This window comes from Chelmon rostratus, chromosome 3 (assembly GCF_017976325.1).
Source record: "Chelmon rostratus isolate fCheRos1 chromosome 3, fCheRos1.pri, whole genome shotgun sequence".
NCBI lineage: Eukaryota > Metazoa > Chordata > Actinopteri > Chaetodontiformes > Chaetodontidae > Chelmon > Chelmon rostratus.
Window position 1 is genome coordinate 14,074,103 of NC_055660.1, and position 21,351 is coordinate 14,095,453.

Sequence of the window (21,351 nt, forward strand, 5' to 3'; positions counted from 1 at the left end):
AGTGCCTGTTAAGTGCAGCAGCACTCCAACCAGCAAACAAGGAAAAATCTGAGCCATCTTTAATTTAACATGGGCTCTGTTGACTCTTTTGCTTTTCGTCTACCTGGAATCGACTGATCAGCCACAAAGAAGACTGCCGTCCCTGCAGGAAGTTTGTGTCCTGTGTCCTTTTAAACATGCCTGAGTGATTGATGTTTGGGCTTGCTATCTAGTTTTTGATCATTAACATCTAGATGGTTTGTCAGATGCTAGTGATGGAAATGTTTTTTTTTTTCCTTAGGCCTTTTCCTTTTCCTAAAGTAGCTGCTGCTTAGCTACCAACTGATGTTACATGTTGGGCATGTTCCTCTGATCTAAACACAGATGATGTCCTCTAAAACATGCTTTCCCAGCTCATCATTACTCAGTGCTTGTATCCATGTCTTTAACAGGTTCAGACAGCATAGCACTGAATGGTATCCCACCATTATTTTCTGTTATGTTTCCGAGGGAATACAGTGTCCCAGTCAAACATTTGTCATTGGTAAAATATGTTTGGTGCAGGAAGCTTTTCAAGCATTCTCCCTCAGACAGTTCATTGGATTTTACAAAATCTTCGAAGAGAGGGGCTATTTTAAACATTGAATTCTCTACAAGCCGTCAAATTGAGACCACGATTAAGAATTAACCACTATCTGTGATCATCCCTGAGAGGCAGGTGGTGATTCACGATTTACCTCAAGGTTTATTTGGCAGTAGTGAAGCATCGGAAAGTCGCACTCATTTCTTTCACCAAGAAACTGGTCCAAGGAGACAACCAAAAATATTCCCTTTCATGAGACTCTGTACTATTATGACATTTTATTAGTTTTATATTGACTTCTGTGTACACAAGCCACTGTTTTGCTGAATCCTAAAAAAGTAATCTCCCTGTCCTTACCGCCACAGTTTTAGTATGCCATCTGAGGTCACACCCTTTAAAAGTGCTACTTGTTTTAGCAAACACACAAAACAACCTAACAAAAATGTTCACCCCCGGAGCCATTTTCTGTGGAATTCACGATGATAATGTAAAAAAGCCACGGCAGCTGCAGGACCACTGCAGCTCTTTGAAAGAATCCCCTTTATTTTAATCTCTTTTTCATCAGAAACTGAAAGGGTATAATCTCTTCTGTCAATATGTAGTTAGGAATTTGCGTTTCTGTATTGACTTGTTCAAATGGCAAACTGTGACTATGTCAGACCACAGTATAGAGTTGGGTTTAATTCACATCCTCTGAATGTTTTTATTCTGGGTCTATCTTACTGAAGCCAGCTAAGCAACTCAGTGTTGTAGTGATATCTGAGAAGGTTTCATGGAATCAGCTGTGCTCTTTTTAACTGTGTCCAAATAGCATATATCCTACAAACACAGCTATTGTTGTACTGAGCATCTTTGGCTTGTGCCGTCGTACTATTGTCCTTTCCCTTCAGTTGTGCTTTGCATTGTGAGACAATAGTGTCGATCAATATCACGCTCAAAAATCAAGTTGTTCAACTATGTGCAGGTGCAATTTTTCCATATACTTTATCCACACTGAACACACAGCAGCATATTCTCAAAACACGAAGGATTGATCATACAGAATAGGAAAGGTTCCACCCTGAGGTTTATTGGAGAAACATTGGCTGAATTCCACATTGCATATGTTTTCTTTGAATTTTTAGTACATACAGCAGCTGCCCTTAAAAAGTATGTACTGTTGCTTGCAGTGTGCACACCACTGGGACATACTACTTTGTCATAACATTGTGGCTTGAAGTAAAAAGAAAAAGCATACAATTTGGAACTGGTGCCAGGACTTTGTACAAATGTGAATCTTCCACTGCACAGAGGTCAGGATAGCTAGAAAAGCATCCTTGCTTGCAAACTGCACAAGTCGACCAGATGCAGTCAACATCCTGGTATTTTTGGCATGTTGCATTTGACGCTGCATTTGATTTGATACTAAACAGTATGGTAGCATGGGTACTGGAACGTAGCGTATGACGTACATCTTGTGTAACAAACATAATAACATAATGACTGCATGCCATTCAGGTGTGTTGTTCCAGAGCCCTGGCATTTTTACATGCTGACTCACTGTCATGGTTTACTGGCACATCAACAGCATTTAGCCATAATTATTGCAACTAATGACACCTGTGCTCTTCCCGCTTTGACAAATCAAAAGGCCCATTAAATAATTATTCTTCTACGGCAGGTCTATCTGTCAGAAAGATGTTTTTTTATTATTATTATTTAAAAATGTATGCCTGAATTATTATCTAAACATTCACATGGTAGTAGAGACTTATCGGGGGCTCGGAAGAGAAGTTATTATCCTACAAATTGAAGTTTGTATTCCTTAAGATATGTTTTCACTTTATCCAATTGCGTTGTTTTCAGTGCAGTTTTCTGTGGGTAAAATGCTGAATCAGCAAGAAAATGGCCAGTAGTTAAAAGCAGCAGAGCCATGAAACGTCAGTTACTTAGAAACTGTGTGTTGTTTTCTAATATTTTCCACTGGCATCTGTTTTGGCTATTAGCAGAAAATAGAGAAATTGGCGTCCGTCCACAAACCAACATAACGTCACAAAGTAATCATGCTGTTGAGGTTGGTGTGGACCAGCGTAATGACGTACTGAGAGATACAGGCTTTGTGTAATCAGCCTCTGTTGTTACTGGAAATCCTCCCTCAGTTCTTGTGTTTAACTTTGCTCTATGACAACACGCGAGTCAGTAACATTGACTAACAGCCTCAAATGGGCTCAAATTCCTCAAATCCACAAGGAAAAGGAAAACTTCTACAGCCCTCACTGCAGAGCACATTACTGCACCACTATAAAACCATATAAAAGTCACTTAAACCTCGAAGCCAGCGCTATTCTTCATGAGACACAAAATCAGACATTTTAACATTGAGTCTTTTTAATACTTTTTCTCAGCATTGCTTTTCTGGCACGTACACAAAAATTGACAAAACCGACAAACACACAACAATAAGAAAAAAGTTTCCCGAAATAAACAGGGAAGGTTCTGTAACAAGCATGTTGAAAACATTTCAAACATTTCCTGCCCCTCGCACTGTCCAAAGCAACACAGAGACTCTTCCATTTGATATACTGAGAGAAAGCAGATCCTGTATGTGAGCATCTGTGTCTGTGTTTATACTGGAATATTGACAGAATGAAGAAAGTAGTGAAGCCAAAGAATGGTGAGTTGATTTTGGACAGTGGCTGGAGTGTAGTGCATTAACTGAGCGATAAAGCAAACAAGCGCACTGTAGAAGTGGAAGCTAAAAAATAAAATAAAATAAAGCACAGGCACACATACACACACACACACACACCCACACACACACCTGAACAAACTAGCTGATAGCTTTTTGGCTGTTAGATAACCAATATCTGAGGAAGGGCTTTCTTAAAACCTGACTAAAATTACTACATTACATTTGATTTTCGATATTTTTTTGTTTGTAATGTGATCTAAGGCATTGTCTTGAGAGGCAAAATAAAGCCCCCTTTGTTCTTGAGCATGTAACATGACACTACAAGATGCCAATAAGGCTCTAAACCAATGTAGCTAAGGCACGTCTCTGTAAACCTACTTATACCTTGCAATTTAAGATTCTTTCTCGCGAAAGGAAAAGCCATTAAAAGTAACACTAAAAGCTTGTGACAACCTCAGCTCCAGACCGGAAAAAGAGAACAAACACATCAGAACGGGCATTTAGCCTGTACATTTCACAGTCTGGTTGGCCGTAAACAAGCAAACCAATCTCCAGGCCAATAATCCTTGTTGACCAGAACACACGGGATGGTTAGAGTGGAGGCACAGAGAGCCAGCGAGAGGATGCCAGAGAACACAAGTCTACAGGGGGACAGCGTCTAGACCATATCTGAGAAATGATGCAGTCAGCAGCTCCAAGAGGAAACTAGTGCCTAAAAGTCACTGACACTCGCAAATTGCCTTCAAACTCTTTGAACTTTCTTTTCTCGGCACGCGTGTGCTGCTTTATAGGAGTGGGCTTTGTGGCAGAGGGCCTTTGAACACAGCTTTGAGAGCTTTGGCGGTCAAAAACAGTCTGTGGCTTATCCTTGTGTAGTGTTGGCAGACCTGGCACCGAGAATGAAGTGTCTGACACTTAGTTACATTCACTTGGTGAGTTATTCAGACACATTCTGGTGAACCTCATACAAAAACACTCTGTGCTGACAACTGACTTAATTTTGAAGTTAAAACTTTTTAGTAGATATTTGATTACTGTTGGGTGCTTTTAGTGCTGGTTTCAAGAATGTACGCTGGTGTTCACTTTAGCACTCATTGCAAATAGCTCTGGAGAGTTGTAGCCTAAAATACAAATCTAAAATTATAGACTCCATAACAACTTAAGCAGGTTTTTTCAAAGGAGCACAATTAATAATATTTTAACTCACAACAATAGCAATACTGAATGGACATCAACAGCAAAAAGCATGATAAAAGTACAAAAACACATGACAAAAACAGAATATCATGATATAAGATAGACGAAACAGCCTTCCTGTCACAGCAAAGAACAATGCAGGCAAAGTCCAAATGGCTCTTCATTCAGTCCATTTATCTTTCACAGCAAATTTATCTCCCACGGAGCCAAAAGCTTTGGGATGTGTGGAGAGAATTGTGGTAGATCTGTTGAAAGTGAGGAATCCAAATCCACAAGTTTGTTTCAAATTAGATCATGTCAACAGCAAAAAAATGAAGTTTTGACAGTCATCAACCAATTACTAGCTTTTATTTTTTCAGTTTTGTGTTATTGCGTTTCCTTATGTGACCATCAGTCTTGTTGCAGTTCTTGACTGGGACAATGTAAAGGAAAAGAAATAATTCTTTTCAGTGCAAGTTCTTTTTATAATCCCCACGTACCAGTCAGAGTAGGTCGAGAACCCATTTTGTACCGAGACGTGTGGTTGAGCCATCACACATCTGCATCACTGTTTTCATTCAAACTACTGTCCATTCCTCCAGTTCTGTAGCACAAATGTTGGGGCACTGTTCTCTATGCTGTATCTCCCAAATCCAGCAACAGGATTACAGCTCATTCACGTTTCTTTTATATAAACAAAGACCTTTTTTTTTTTTTTTTACAAATGAGCCATCGGTTACAGTTGTGTCAATGCAAAAAGGCACTTCTGTTTTCAATCTGCTACTGAGACCCTTCAAGTCGATTGCACTTAGGTTAATCACTTGGTTAGGTTTCACCATCATCAAACTCTGCTAGATGACTTTAAACCACATCCTGATCATTGTCCCACAATGGTTAGCCCGTTTCCAACATGCTGTAATCTTAAATCCATTATTCAGTATCTCTAAAATAGATGATCCAGTCTGTATTGTTATCATTGGACAGCAAAGGACTGGTAAGTGCCAGTTTTCCACTTGTGGATATCTGAAATTGGAATGAAATTTAGATTTTTAAGCATTATGTGAGCCGTAGCAGGACCTCACAAGTCAGGGTGGGCAAGGCCACTCTCTGCAGAATCTTTCCAAGTGTTTGTATTGTATTGCATCTTAGAAATATGATGGCTTTAGGGATGCTAGATTGTTATTTGATGGGCAGTGTCCTTGCATCAAGGGTACCTCATAGTCCAAACCCCCATTTTGCTGCAAGGATGGAGGGGGCTGAGGAGTGTGACAGCGGTCAATCTCAGGCTGTTTGTGGGGAAGTGTACCATTTCCTCCATTCTCCAGGCAGGATTTTATCCCCTCCAGTTCCATGGGATCTGGATCAGCTGGGCCCAGCTCAAGCTCCATCCCTGCCTTTGCCTGCCTCCTCTTTCGCACACAGATGATTGTCCCAGCCACCACGGCCAACCCAAGCACCAGTGCCAGGGCAGCCAAGGCAGGAATAAGAGTATAAGTCAGTGGGCTCTGTGTCTCCACCATGGACTCTGGGGATATCAGTGAAACCCCTGTGGTGCGAGCCTCTGTACATGACCCTGTTTCAACAGAGCTGTTGGACCTAGAGTTGATTCTCTCACCCAGGGGACTGGCGCAGACTGAGTAGGTACAGTTGGGTCTCAAACCACGCAAAGTGTACTCAGGGTATGATGCCGGTACACTCAGGATAATGGGGCGGCGGTCAGGCCCTGAGAGGTTACGGTAGGTCAACCTAATGCCTCGGATGTGTGGCCGGGTCTCAATGAAGCGGTGCAGGTCCAGAAGGATAGATGTGGAGGTCACCTGCCGTGAGCTGATGGCATCGAGTTCAGCAGGCATCACTGGCGCAACTATCGAAACTTCTGTTGCTGAAGGTTTTGGTGGCTCAGGGACCTCATCCACATTTTCACAGTAGAGGCCAGAGGTTCCTGAAGGACACAGACAGCTGAGTTGACCCAGTGGGTCAAAATTACAAGTGCCCCCATTCAGGCAGATGTTTGGTGGGCAGATGTGTGGTTCATATTCCCCGCTGGTGGAGCTAGGGGAGACTGGAGGTTCTGGTGGAATAGGGTAGGGGGTTTTTGAGGAGACGGTTTCCTCACTGGGTGGTGGAGGAGGAGGAATAGCGTTGGTATGGGTGGTTTCTGGAGATGTTGTGGGCATCTGGGGAACAGGAGTACTTCCAATTGGGGAGCCAACCAGCACTGTTGTGGTGGGTGGACACCCAAAATCTTTGTGCTCCAGTGCTGAAAGCTTCTTCCCAGCATTAACTAGAGGAAAGTGACATCTAGTTTCCTCTGGCCTCCCAAGATTCACTTCCTTCTCTTTTAGCCAAACAGGGAACCATGCTAATGGACACAAGCAGTTAAATGGGTTCTCAGCTGCAGTCAGGTGTCCCAACCTAGGGAACGTCTGGAAGAAACTTTGGGGAAAACCCTGGAGATTAAGTCCACTAAGATCCAGATCTTGAAGTCCAGTCAGTGTCTGGAAGTCCTCTACTCTGAGCTCCCCCAATGGGTTGGCAGCCAGGCTGAGCTTGATCAGCCCCTTCAGGGAGTCCTGTTTTAGGGCCTGCGGTACTTCAGTTAACTGGTTTGTGGAGATGTCGAGCTCATGGAGATTCCCCAAGGAGGCTATGAGATCCTCATCCACAGAGGTAAGCCCCAGAGAGGCAACCTTAAGGGCCTCCAGGTGGGGAGTTTGGAGGTCTGAGGGCCCCAGGGCCGGGATATTGTTGTAGCTGAGGTCTAGAAGCAGAAGCCTAGGGAAATCAAGAGATGGCAGAGAGGTGAGCTGGTTCCCTTGGAGCTTGAGTTCCAGTAACCTCTCCAAACCTTCAAAAGCTTCCGAATGGATGCTCTGAATGCGGTTTGCATGGAGATACAACCTCTCAAGCTGGACCAACCCAGAAAAACTGCCTTTGGAAATGTGGGTAATGTGGTTCGAGGACAGGTCTAAGTTCTTCAGCTTTGACAGCATCTCAAACACACCGTCTGGAATCTCTGCCAGCTCATTCTGGCTCAGATCTAGTAACTCCAACTCGCCCAGGCCTTTGAAATCATCTTGGGACAAAGTGTCAATGCCATTCTGGAAGATGTAGAGATTTTGGGTGGTGGTGGGGACACGGGGCACTGTGCTGGAACGGCGATGAATGCAGAATATGGAGTCCTGGCCCTGGCAGGCACAGTCTGCTGGGCAGTCTGAAGATAACACCAGACCAGATGAGAGGAAAACGAGCAGGAAGAAAGTCAGCATGGTGACGTCAGGCCTAAAACTCTGAAAGACATAAGAGAGACAGAAAACAGGTCGTGTTAATCATCTTTCGCTTACTAAGCTGGTCATAATTAAAAGTGCGACTTTGCAATAAGAAACAAATTGAGACATAAAATAGTCTGTAAAGACTTTTATAAGACGTCATTATAGAGAAATAAATTATCTTTCTCAAATACGGCCTAATTCTATTTGCTCATAAGTAAATGCGGAAGAATCTTTCTTTATTAACACACCATTCACACACACAGAGTAAAGTACATAAGCAAACAGTAACACTGAGTGCTCTATCATACTGAATTTGCTGTTTTATGTCCTTGATGAGCAGACACCTAAGGGATTAGGACCCACATGCTAAGGCGACGAGTTAACATAGCCCACCCAGGGTGACCCTTCCTGGTGTAAGTGAGAAACTCATTCAGCCTCTTCCCTGTGTTTATGACACAGTCCTTAGCCCGTGAAACCCAGTCTAGCACCACCCGGCTACTACATACAAACATATCCAATGCAAACATGCTGCCATTGTGTTGGCGTGCGCCCTCAATCACAACCTTTGACATATTTGCTGAATCCTGCGCTAAAAAAATTGATGCCACGTACAGGAATGCAGGAAATTGGGGGGGCAAGAGGGAGTATTTGGGGTGTGTGCATGTGTGTACAAGGTAATGTGTGTGTGTGTTAGAGAAGGAGAATGGGATCGGGTGACTTGCAGTGGAAAACAATCCATCAACTTAAAATTCAGATCTAATATAGATCAGGCAAGGGATGTGTGTTTGTGTATGTGAGGGCTAAAAACACCAAGGAACTCTGAATCTCCCTCTTAAAGCTAAAGTCAGCTAGTCACAAATACAGCACAAGGTTTTATCAACCAAACAGCTCGACAAAGGGATAAACAGATCAAACCTCCTGATGCTCTGCTGAAATCTGCTTGAATTGGACGAACTAGCTGTTGTTTTCTATCTTAGATGTAGCCTCAGGTTGGATGGACTGCGTGTTCAAATCATAAAGAGATGAGCGCAAACTCTGCTGCATGGTCAACACAAACGCGTTCGTAGTGTCATCGGATCAAGTCTGGGGAAAGAGACCTTCAACTCCAGACCAGTTGGAGCCCAAAAAGACTTCTTCCCAACTCATTTGATTTCATCAGGCTTATTCTGGATAGGTTATTGTGGTGTGAAACAGTCCAAGAACCACAAAGACTGAAACTTGAGAGGGACCCTAGCAACAGTCAAAGAGAGTTTAACTCACAGTTAAGAAGATGAAAGCAAACGAAAATCAATAGACTTTGGAGCGGCATTTTGAAGCACTTGGAAATTGTACCATCTCTACCATGGAGTCAGACATGACAAACATATTCTGAATTTACACTGAACGTTTGAGAAGAACTGGGACATGTTTTAAAACAAGTAGTGCAGTAGTGGCTAATTTGCCCACATCTTTGGCCTTCTACCTGTCACCAGTATTTTCCTGACTTGTCTTAAATGTAGCACATACCTGCATTACACCTCTGTCCCTCCTTGTTCCTCTCATCTCATCTTCCCTCCCCCCTCTGACCTGGTTTGTGTTAGTAAACTCTTGCACTCCTGCCCTTTCCAAGACTCCTGAGGTGGAAGTGGAGGAGAAACCTAAGATGTTTTATTAAAGTCAGGAACGCACCTCCAGCCCCATGCCTCCGCTCCCTTTCTGCCCTCTGTCTCCTCCATTTATCCCCCTCTCCTCATAACATACGAGGTCAGAGCCTGCCAGCTTGGTAGGAATTTGCAATATTCCTTCAAAATCTGTCTTTATTAAGCACAACAGGAAGCAAGGGAAAGGAAAGAAAAGAAAAGCAAGTGGGGGAAGAGGGAGGGACACAGAGAGGTTAAAGAAGTGACGACGAACAGAAAGAGAACTGATATTCGAGAGGAAAACACAAGATTTAAACACACATTTTTGGTGTTGTAAGAACCAAAACTGGGACTTCAAGAACAGTTAATACAAACCAGAAGCTGCAAATACTTCACTGGCGCACATGAGAACGATCAAACCGCTCACCCAGTCACATGACAAACTACACAATAAGGCAAAGTGCCCCACTTTAAATGGCTGGTCTGTAAATACTCAGTTCTCAGCATGTTTCTAATGTTTTTCTTTGTTTTATAGAAAGTAACTACAACATACTGACACCAACGAGTGGCAAGAAGGCAAACAATGAGGTGGAACACAATGGAGTCTGGGTGAAGAGAATAAAAATAAATCTCTTCAATTTGTCCTTTCTTGTTGTAAATCCCAGAGTGATGTCTTGTCCTTGACAGGTTCTTAAGTTTTCTGAATCAGTTTCCAATTATATTTGGGTTTCCGCTGATACTTGTTGGAATAGTGCTTTTCTGTGTCTGGGCCAAAAAGTAAAAAAAAAATCCTTTTAGGTGGAAACGGGCTTGTGCTGCACGGATAAATCTTGACCCAAAAAGCAGGATTTTGCTTCTAACTTTTGAAATCTTTCTTAGTTTAGGAAACACCAACATAAAGTGCTAACCAATCTGAATTCTTATCACTTGTACCTTCACTCATTAACTTTCACCATATTTAATTACAGTCTGTAGAGGTTTCTGACATATCGTGTTGACTGGAAAAAAAGATCAAAAACATATTCTCTGTGGCAAATCTGAAGACTAATAAAAGATAAGCATTTAAATATCAAAATTTATAACAGATTACCAACTTTGCACTAACTGGTACACAAGTTTATCACACATAGCTACATGATGAAAGTGCTGAAAATGTAACTGCAAGAACCGCCATGTGCTTTAGTCTACAGATGTATCACAGTTAGCAGGGCTGAGCAATTACTCAAAATAGTATATGGTCAAGTGCAATATCCACATTGGAGCTGCAATTTCTTTTGCTAAAGTTAAAATGTGCTGCAGCATGCTATTAGAAATGAAGCCCTGTGGTGCAGCACAGATGCCTCAGCCTGCAAATCATATTCTCCAGACTCAAGGGAACGAGCATGTTTGCCACAGACCCCAACAAAAATCACATCATCATCATTCTTTACATGTTTTTTTCAGTTTAAATGAAATGCAAAAATGACTGTTTTCACATCGCAATTATATCTGTCACAATAATCAAAATATGACTTTTTTGCACATTGTTCAGACCTACTAGTTATGTATAAATATTAGACATTTTAGACTGAAACACTTAACAGAATGTTTTAAGACATAGTCAAAATACACTGTGACAAATTAAGTTTCTTAAAAATGAAATCTCCTCCTCCTTCACTAAAAGAAAAGGGAATCTTATCACATGTTCGACTGCAATCCATTACAAGATGCAACTGAATTCAACATGCCCAAGAACTCAAACATTACTGTCTTGAAGTGTAACAGTCTTTTATTCTGTGAGGAGATTAAATGGAAGAAAACGTCTGGCATCACGTTGCTAAAGATACCAAACCACTCTGTCACATCAGCCAGAAGGAAAAGATCTGCTATCATCGGCATTATTCTAACTAAGACGTAGAGCTACCACAGACAACAATGCACAGCTTGATGCACACACAATGAGGCAGCCTTCTCCTCTCATGACAAAGTATTACTGCTATGACAAGGCATGCTTTTGTTCGAGATGCATGTCTAAGTTTTAAGACACGCTCTGCTCCGGAATCCGGATCTTTCTTTGTGTGTAGTCACTTAGTGTTTATAGAGCAGGAACAGGATTATAATAAGAGCCGCCTGTCATTCCTTTAAGGGTGCTGCTGTTGCCACAGTGGCGTGAAGTGGTTGGTTTGATGACAGAGAAGGACAAGAATGAATGGAATATATGAGTGAGAGAATGATTGTTTCAGAGTCAAGGAAGGATCCCCTTAGAGAGGCCTTGTTTCTGACACTTCTTTAAAGTGAACATTGCAAAATTTAAAAAAGTGTCAGAAGTTCCCTGTTCACAGTGTATACGTGGTCTTGAGGCTTTGCTCTTCCAAAAGGCCTGTGTCAGGACTTGCACAGTAGGTAAACCCTCCTGACCGCATGTGTCAGTTGCAGGCTCTCTGCTGAGTGCTACATGCAGCTGGGTGGTGCAGCAGAAACACCTTCTGCCACAGAGGGTAATAATTCAAGCGTCCATGACAGCAAGCATCCGCCCTGCTGAAGCATCCTTGTTTAGGAAACCCAATCCCTTCACACTTCAGCTGAACCTGACCTCTGACCTCCCTGTGGAGAGAGGTTGGGACAAAAGACGGTTTTCCCTGCAAGGTCACAAAGTATCCTCTTATTTTGGTGAATTTCAGTTTTGTCTCGAGGGAGGCGACAGCACTGTCTCATTCGTGGATGTTATCAACAGGTCAGCCGATGGCCTGAGAGCTCCTCTTCCAGCTGTGGCTGTTTTATTTTCACAGTTCTCTACAATTCAAAGCTGTGAGGTTTCGTCCCATTTACCTAAATTCATAATGAGATTAATGGAAATGTTGCACACAAGGCTTCTTTTCTCTTTCAAAAACTAAATCCTGGCTCTCTTTCTTTCTTCTATTGGTCTATTGGTCTTTTTACATTATGTTAATATTTTGCATTTGATGAGTGCTTGTGAATTGTTTTAAAGATATGTAGTGAAGCCAAAGGGATTTTTACAACAACTGTGAACAATGTAGTCCTTAACTAACTCATTAACGAACTGATTACATATTGCAGGATTAAGCTTTTATTTTCAGGACTTGTTTTTTTGAAAGTTAAATCTTTCACTGAGAGCGTTATGTTGTCTGCTGTGTTATTCCTTATTTAATCATATAAATGCTATAGCAGTTGATTTTAAGTGCATAATTTCAGATTATCACTGCGTAGTATATATAGAAGTAGCCGTGTTTGCAGCAGATATTTTTGGACTATGCTTCTTATATGCTGTGCTTGTGGAGTTTTGACTGCCATTCAGTTAAGCCCTGTCAAAGAAAAAAAAATAGAAGTCTAAAGCTCTTCAGACAAGCATCAAACTACAAATTGGCAGGACAAATATGAACTTGTAGAAAAACATATTGCAGGAAAACATTTATATTCATATACACCTCCTCTGTTTTGAAATTGGCTCAGCCTTTGGAAGGAGTGGTAGATTCTTGGCTTTGTGATGCAGGTACCCAGTCCATATCAAACAACTTAAGAAGGCCAAGATGTAAAAAAAAAGAGAGAAGTACTTAAAAATGGCATGCACAGATTAGCCGTAAATCATTCTTCACTTCATCTCCTCCTGCATCCTTTTCCTTCCTGCATGACACCACATCAACGTAATTCAGAGTTGCAAAACCAGTTCTCTCTGCTCCTCTAGAAATCTGTAATTAAATGTGACACAGTATTCTGCTGTTAAGACTTCATGGCACACAGTATATCCTCAGCTATTAGTCTGAGTGCAGATAAGGCCGCGCGATGAAAGAGAAACATCGCTGTCAAAACGATACGAAACAGATCAACGCGTACCGAAGACCTGCAGAGAGGCACGGACACACACACATTCCTGCACATGTTCACACCAGCAGACACACACACAAACACAGCGTCCACAACACAGCTGGATCCTGTTACCCACAATACACCGCAGCCATCTCTCACTGTGAGACGGAATGAAAGGCCCACATAAACCTTTGTCCTCCCCCGTGATAAGAGAGAGGTAGAGAGAGACCGAGGGGGGAGACCAATAGATGATGAGTGTGAGAGGGAAAAGGACACAAGAGGGAGAAAGAGAAATTTGGTGTTTTAATAGCTGGTAGCTGACGACTGCCTCCATTTATCCAGAGCCTGCTGTAAACAACGCCTGACTCCCCTGAACTTAAAGTGTGTGATAAAAGCCAGATAGCTGTGTGTGTGTGTATTCTCGCAAACTGCTGAAGCACAACTACAACTACTTGACAAACTATTACTCAAGGAGAATTAAATGATAAGTCGGCTGAATTAAAACTCTTTCGAAGAATAGTCTAAATCCATGTTGACGATGGACTGGACTACTACCAGCTGGATTACTGGATGGCATATTTGGCATTTCAAGACCATTATGCAATATTGTGGCTTCCCACTGACTTGTTGAACTCTCATATCTGAGTCGTCATTATCAGACATATTTAATTAGTGGTTCTTCTGCAGAAGCACGACATGATTGTATTGTTTTCCCTCTTTATTCCTGTCAAGGGTGAGTGCTGATGCATCAAAGGAAAACAGCACAAATCTTGTGGTGGTTAAATCTTGCCGGGCGAGGAGGGTTGGTCTTAATGTACTTGCACTCCATGACAGTAGGGAGCACTATGACGATTAAAGAATCTGACGACAAAAACGGCCGCAGTGGTTACGATAGAAGAGCAACAAAGGGAGCAGCTGCATCAGATGTAAAGGTATCACTTTTCCCCACTGTAGCTCTAACACTCTACATACTCACAGTACTTTGGACCAAAGTGTCCACCAGGCTCTAGATGTAAAACTTACAATGTCCATGGCGCACCCCGCCTCTTGCTCAGTATCAGCTGGGATTGGCTACCCCGCTACTCCTCTATAGAATAACTGGTTGTGCTGTAGCTCATGGATAATAGATGAATAATAGAGGATTTTGAGGGAAAACATAATTTACTCCCTGTTGCAGACTGATATAAGACAACAGTGTTTAGTTAGTTTAGATTTTATACTTCCTTATCAACTTTTAATGTCTGTCTCTAATACAAAGCATATTTTTCTGCATAGGAAGTGATGTGTTTTCCTTTTCCCGTTTGATAGATTAAGAATAAAGAGTTAACATGAGCAGCAGTATCCACCCCGACTCTGACGGGCACCACTTTAACAGGAATTTAAACTATCAATAGGAAATTAAGTGAAAGGGATGTACCGAGTTGAGTGTAATCAGTAATAAAGGTTTCCAGGATTATGACTTTAAGGAAAAGGGGCAAGGAAGGATTTGGAGGGATTGTGTGCGAGGTGAGGGAGGGAGGAGGAGGGCCAGCCAAGTCAGGAATGAGGGTACAAAGAAGGATCATAAATTGTGTTAGAAAGTTGGTCTACAGGGAGATTACTTCATTTTCATGAAGAGAAAAAGGAGACGTGAGTTAGTGGTACAAACCTTACCTCAACTCCCACACCCCCGAAACTCCCCAAAGTGGAATATCCTGTTACCTCATGCCTGAGAAGCTTACCAGTAAAATCAGTTTAACTGCTTCAATCTTTCCAAAACCCAGAGCCCCAAAAGCTATTGTGTAAGCACATAAAGTATAGACAGTATATACGTGCTGTGTGAGTGTTGCACAGTGATGTGTATGCACATGCACAAATGAACAGTTAAAAGTTAGAATAACATACATCAATCCTGAACACACATAAAAATAGCTCAGATGTTGCTTTCACAGTTATTTTCATTTGGTGCAAATCAGTCACAGTCAATGTTTTCCATCACGTGGTTCCTCCATGCAGAAAAATGCAGCAAACAAGACTGAGACACATCACTGAAGTGTGGATACAGCCTCAGCTGCTTTGACAACTCTTGACCTTTGACCCCGTGCACTCCAGCAAATCTCTCATCACAAACAAACAACAAGCAACAATAATAATAGTAACGCTACAAGACAAGCAAACAAAAAGACTAGTTCAAAAGCAACCACAATAAATGCAGAAGCAACATGCAGAAGAATAAAGTTCAAGTGAGTCTAAAGCCGCGTTCTGCCCAACAATGAGGCTGTACTTACAGGGCAGTGCTTTAAGCAAAATGCTAACGTCAGCATGCTAATATGCTCACAATGATAATGCTTGAATGTCAGTTTTTAGCAGGTATACTGTTTCACATCATTAGTTAGCATGCTAACTTTTGCTAATATGCTCTAAACTCAAAGTAAAGAGATGCTGACCTGAAAAAATGACAATCAATCATCTAGAAGTTGAGATATTTCAATTAAAACCGAAAAATGTCAACCTCATGTTGGCGGCAAAGGAAAATTCAGGACACCATTAAAGTAATTAGGATAAATAGTTGATGGGAACCATGAATGTCTACAAAATCCATCAAATAGATGTTGAGATGTTTCACTGAATAAGGAAAAAGCTTGACTGTTAGAAGTTGTTAGATGAGGAGTCAGAATGTGAATGTGATTTCCAGTAGCTGTCATTTGCAGTGGTCTCATTGAAATGAATGGGCAGAAAGCTTTTTTTTTTACACAGTGCTGGTGCTTGTTGTGGCCAATGACTCGTTGGTGATGAGGTTCTGTGGCTCAGTCATTCTCTATGAAGTGCACACCACTATCTCAGACATTTGAAAGTGCTGTCCCTGCAACTGTCGCTTGACACATGGTATCGATCGAGCAGTTTGGATCCAGTCAGTGAGAAGCAGATGAAAGTCTAACTGATGCCTCTGGAAGAAAAGTCCTACAAAGCCATTTCTGTGAGTCTTTGCTTCCATGTCTCGATCCAAAGAGCTGTTTAGTGTGAAACAGCAAAGTTTTATGACGTAAACTAAACAGAGACTGTGAGAAATCCACAACAACTGGGTCATCTTCTACGCGGCAGTTAACACCTCGATGGTGACAACTGCGACAGCCGAGTAGAGCCTCCTGAGGGCCACGATAAAAACATCACAACCAACACAAAGCGAAACAAAAACTGCGGAATTCTCCAACTGAAAACCATCAAAATAAGACAGAAGGAGCCGTGTTTTGGGGTTTGTTGTGGTCTTCGCTCCCGATGACAGTGAAGCGACTGCACGCCTGCAGTGAGGCTGACGAAGCCAAGACGCCTCTTGACTCACGACTGCGGAACATAAATATGTCACACTGAACACAATGGACCGTGTGAAAGAAATAACAAACTCATACTGCTCATAAAAGCTCAATTACATACACAGTTTCTCTTACTGTCTTTAAGATCTCCAGCTGCATTGAAGCCTCATCTCTTCTCTGTGCCTTTACGCCTTTACGCCTTTACGCCTTTCTTAGTACTCTCATGAATTTGGCAAAATACACACACCCAGCAGTGCACTTACACACACATAGACTCAAAGTATGAGTATGACGAGTCACCTCTGGAACCAATTAATAACACGTACAGTACAGCATAGCACAGTACAGTATACTTGAATACAGTACAGTGTATTAGAACAGCACAAAGCAAATAGCACAAAGTGTACTTAGTACATTCTCCAAAAAAGTATAATTTAAGCATAATATTTTTCCACCTGGGAGCCCACTTCCTCCTGTTATCTGAACCTACAGTAAACCTCCCTCCTCTTCATCGTCCGCTGCTGGATCGTGATCTGATCTGACTCACGTCTTGCTGTACCTGCTGGATTTTTCTGTTCTTCTCTCTTAACTTTGTCCAATGGCTTTGACTCTGGTCGCTCTGTCTCTTCTCTTTCATTGCATCAACAAGAGTAAATGGCTGCTTGCTGAACAGACAACCTCTTTGTCACAGGCAGAAGAAGCTTTGCATACAGTACAAAGCTTCTTTAGCCTCCATGTGGAAGCCAGAGGTCATAGGTTGTGGTCAGGGTCAGGGTTAGTGTAGGGATCCAGTGTCTGCTTCAGGAATGCTTCAACCATGCATGCTTGTTTATACAACAGCATGACCTCAGAGCTGAGACGCAGTATATGGTCAAATAAACCCCAACAACTTAATCAACCCGTCACCAGCTGTTCTATATAAATATGAAATGTATGAATCCTAAAATCAATTCCACATCTGTTTTGGAGAAAAAGTACAAGCAGCAGGCTTAAATCAAAAAAGAAAGACAACTACATCAGTTGTTACACAAGACAGGGAAGCTAGAGTGAGCATACTATCAGGATGAATCATCAGCAGGCCAGATTTTAACCACCCTTTGAACTGGTTACCAACAGGAGCTACAGTATTGTTGGGGAGATAATCACATAAAATGATGCAACTGCACCAAACAAAGTGGATTACAGGCTAATCATCCATCATCATATGACAGCAACCTTAGCCAGCTGTGTTGATGGTTTTGGCTGCCTTAGCGCTGCCTGGGTGTTGTGGTGTCTGACTCAGGTATGGCAGAGATGCCAGCTATGCTGCTGCTGCTATGATGAAAATGTAAAGTAGGGCTGTGCCGAACAGCTCAAAGCTTTTTTTAGTATTACACTATTCATCGAATTAGATTCCAGCATTGGCTGCGCAGGATTGTTTTTGGCTTAATCGGTTGCCAACTGCCACCACCACAAATTGCTAGCAGCCTCTGCATCTGATTGCAGGATATATCCAAATGCTGTTAGCATACTGTACATTAACTTAAACTGTGCACACATGCATAGAGCCAGTAGAGAGAGACAAGAGAATAGAGTGGAAACACACACAAACTTAACTGACACTACAACCCCAATTTCAAAAAAGTTGGGACGCTGCGTAAACCATAAATAAAACAGAATGTGATAACTTGCTAATCCTTTTTGACATATGCTCAATTAACAACAGCACAACAACAATATATTTCATGTTTGACCTCAGCAGCATTGACAGACTTCATTGATTTTTGTAAATATCTGCTTGTTCTGAATTTGATGGCAGCAACACCTTTTAAACCAAAGACTGGGAAAGTTGTGGAACGCTCCAAAAACACCTGTTTGGAATTTTCCACAGGTAAACAGGTTGATTGGTAACAGGTGATAGTATCATGATTGGGTATGAAAGGAGCATCCTGGAAAGGCCTAGCCGTTCACAAGCGAGGATGGAGCGAGGTCACCACTTTGTGAACATGTGATTGGATAAAGGATTTTACTACATGGGCTTAGAAAACTGTTGTCAGTAAACAAAGATTGTTTGCAAATGATTGCAACATATATCGGAACTCATAGTTTCACAGAAATAACATGGTTGAATTCGAACATGAGAACTTCATGAAAATATTCAAGTGGCAAATGTGCAGGAAGGAATTGAGGTTTTCAATTTCAAAGAGCTCAACAATTTCATTTTTATGTTCTGTTTGTTTTGTTTTTTTGCTTCACTCTGCAGTGTAGATCTTGCACAATAGGCTGATGCCTGAGGTCTGATTGGCTGTTGGGGCTGTTGAAGAGGAATTAACTAACCTGGTTTGGTATTTTATTGCGGCACAGCTGGACACATACCAATTTTTCCACTAAAAAGAATGTATGTACCAACGCCAGCGACAAGGCGCCACGAGTTGCAGTAACGAGTGTGTGTATGTGTGTGTGTGTGTGTGTCTTTACACTTCACCGACACTGAGCCTGTCCTGTCTGTCAGCAGTTGGAAATAAGCATGTCACCTGTACTCACCTTCACACAGGTGTGCCAGTAGGCAGCTGGCAGTAGAAACAACACTCTCAAACATGCCTCCTGTTTTCTTGTCCTTCCCTTTTTACCTCTGGTACAAATTTGTTTAACCCTCCCAGGGAAGTTACATATGCTCTGACGTCTTTTCAGTTCAGTTCAGTCTCTGCAGTGGAACACAGATTTACAGTTTCTTGAAATTAGAGTAGGAAGTACATGAAACCTGACACGACAGCTTCATCCCTTAAGTCATACTTTTATGACAGCTAAAGATACAAAATTCCCAAAGCCGGAGCTGATAAAGACTCATTTTAAGTACTTTGTGAACTATTTTTCTGCATTAGCTTGGGTCTGATATTTCTAGAATGAATTTCTAGAATGTCTTAAAGCAACAATAAGCAAACTTTTCACCTTGTATCCTTCATTCTCCCTCCCCCCTCTCAGATCTGTCAGTTCTTGCCGTCACTTGTTTCTACTCTTAACGAGTTGTTTACCTCTGGAAACGGCATCTAGCCTCCAGCTGAGATGCTGGCAGAAGCCGCAGAAGCAGTTCATGTCTTGCAAAAGCAAAGGTTCAGAGAGGGTTTAACCGGCCTTGTTTTCCATGTGATAAACTTCCTTTCCTTGATGCGTCCTTTTAGCATTGTTGCACTGTTGCAGCTTTTCAAACACACTTCACTTGTCCCTGCTACTCATTCCTTCATCTCCTTCCTCCCTCCATCCATCCGTCCTCTCACCTCCAGGCCTGATTACTGACTGATGATCACCTGCGGGTCTATTACCCGACAGGGGCCCCTTCATGCTTGTTAAGCCCAGCTGTCAGTTAGCAAAGAATGGCTTCTGGCAGGGTACAGGTTGGGCTGGACTGGAGGGGGGGGGCGAGTTGGGGTGGTAGACACCTCCCCTCCAGTTTGTACAAGTCCTGACAGATACTGTATCTTCACACATTTTAACAAACGCTAAACCCAGTTCTGGTGCTGAATGAGTTCTCTCTCTCTCTCTTAATACATCTTGCAACATAACTCCTTCATAGCTCAAACTCAACGTATGTTAATTTGGTTAATTTTCCGAACTTTAAGCATATTTGATGCAGAAAGGAGTGACTCACATTGCGATCTGGGCGCCAACATATGAAATATAGGGGAAAGGGCCTGCTAAATACTCCTTTGGGGGCCTGAGTTTAGTCTGTAGCACAGTGTGTGTATGTTAATCAGTGCCCACTCATTTTATTGCTGTCTGAGTTTGGCACAACTGTCTTAAAAATGCATGAAAGCATGGTGAGTATTTGAACCTTCTGACTTCTAGTCACAAAGTTGACACTGTTATCCACTGTGATATATGATGTATGATGTGGTCCTGCATGCTTTTGCAAGTCATTTGGTGGATGTTTTCAGCCTATTGCGTTGGATTATGTGGGGAATTACTTGCAAGCTTTGCTTATGATAAACATAACATAACCGTGTCCAAATGGCCGCAAATGTGTAAGAATGTAGTACAAACACTGTAGTATGTGTTCATCATCTTCCTTCTGGCACGTCTTGCTATGTTGCATTATCATGAGATATCCGTCTTCACCAAAACTACTAACTAGTTTTGTGCTGGAAAAATCGGCAACAATCACCGTCGTTATTTCCAATCACACGACTCCACATCATACTTGTCTCATGCACACACCATGAAAGCTGTCTCTGCAAAACACACTTAAATCCCTATCCAGATGCATACACACACACACACACACACACACACACACACACACACACACACAGAAAAACGCCAACAGCCCTCTACCAACCGTACCCTGCTGCTGGATCACCTCATTAACCCAGTGTTAGGTCAGGGAGTGTGGACGGATTTACTGCTGACAGAAACTTCAGCAACTGCCAGTAAGGACACACACACACACACACACACACACACACACACACACTGTTATAATTGGATTATAATTGGTAAATGTTTAACCTTTATAAGGCACAAACAGTAAATGTGTGTACATAGAAATGTGTCCCTGATGTTGGTTTGACGTGTGTGTGTGTGTGTGTTGGATGGGTGTTTACTTTGTCACTTATCTATTTACTTAAACTCCCGATAGATCCTTTAAAACAAACACAAGCACACACTCTCTCTCAGTTTTGTCTCTGCTGGAAGAGGAATCAATTAGTGCAAACTGAACTGTGTGTGTGTGTGTGTTTGTTTGACTCGGTTAAAGCCACTGACCTCGGCTGGTTCATGACCCAGAAACAAAGGCTGCATTTTACACAGGACAGAAAATGTGATATTTAACTCTTTGTGGTGCCGTTCAGAGCCGGACCTGGCCGTCTGCACAGTCGACTTTACAAGACCAGACCTGATCCGCGCTATTATTTTCACAGTCTGAGAGCAGCTACAGACGCGGAAAATGTGTCCTGGGAGGCGGTCTCTGCTGAGAGGCCTTTGT

General features: G+C 42.1%; 1 protein-coding gene across 1 annotated transcript in view; it reads right to left on the bottom strand.

Moving 5' to 3' along the window:
- Positions 1 to 1,707: 1,707 nt before the first annotated feature.
- LOC121604806 (vasorin-like) overlaps positions 1,708 to 21,351 on the bottom strand; it is a 32,554-nt gene continuing 12,910 nt past the window's right edge. The window contains exon 2 of the mRNA XM_041934415.1: positions 1,708 to 7,699. Within this exon, the coding sequence (XP_041790349.1) occupies positions 5,555 to 7,678 (2,124 nt within the window). The 5' untranslated portion in view covers positions 7,679 to 7,699 and the 3' untranslated portion in view covers positions 1,708 to 5,554. The remainder of the gene's footprint in view (positions 7,700 to 21,351) is intronic.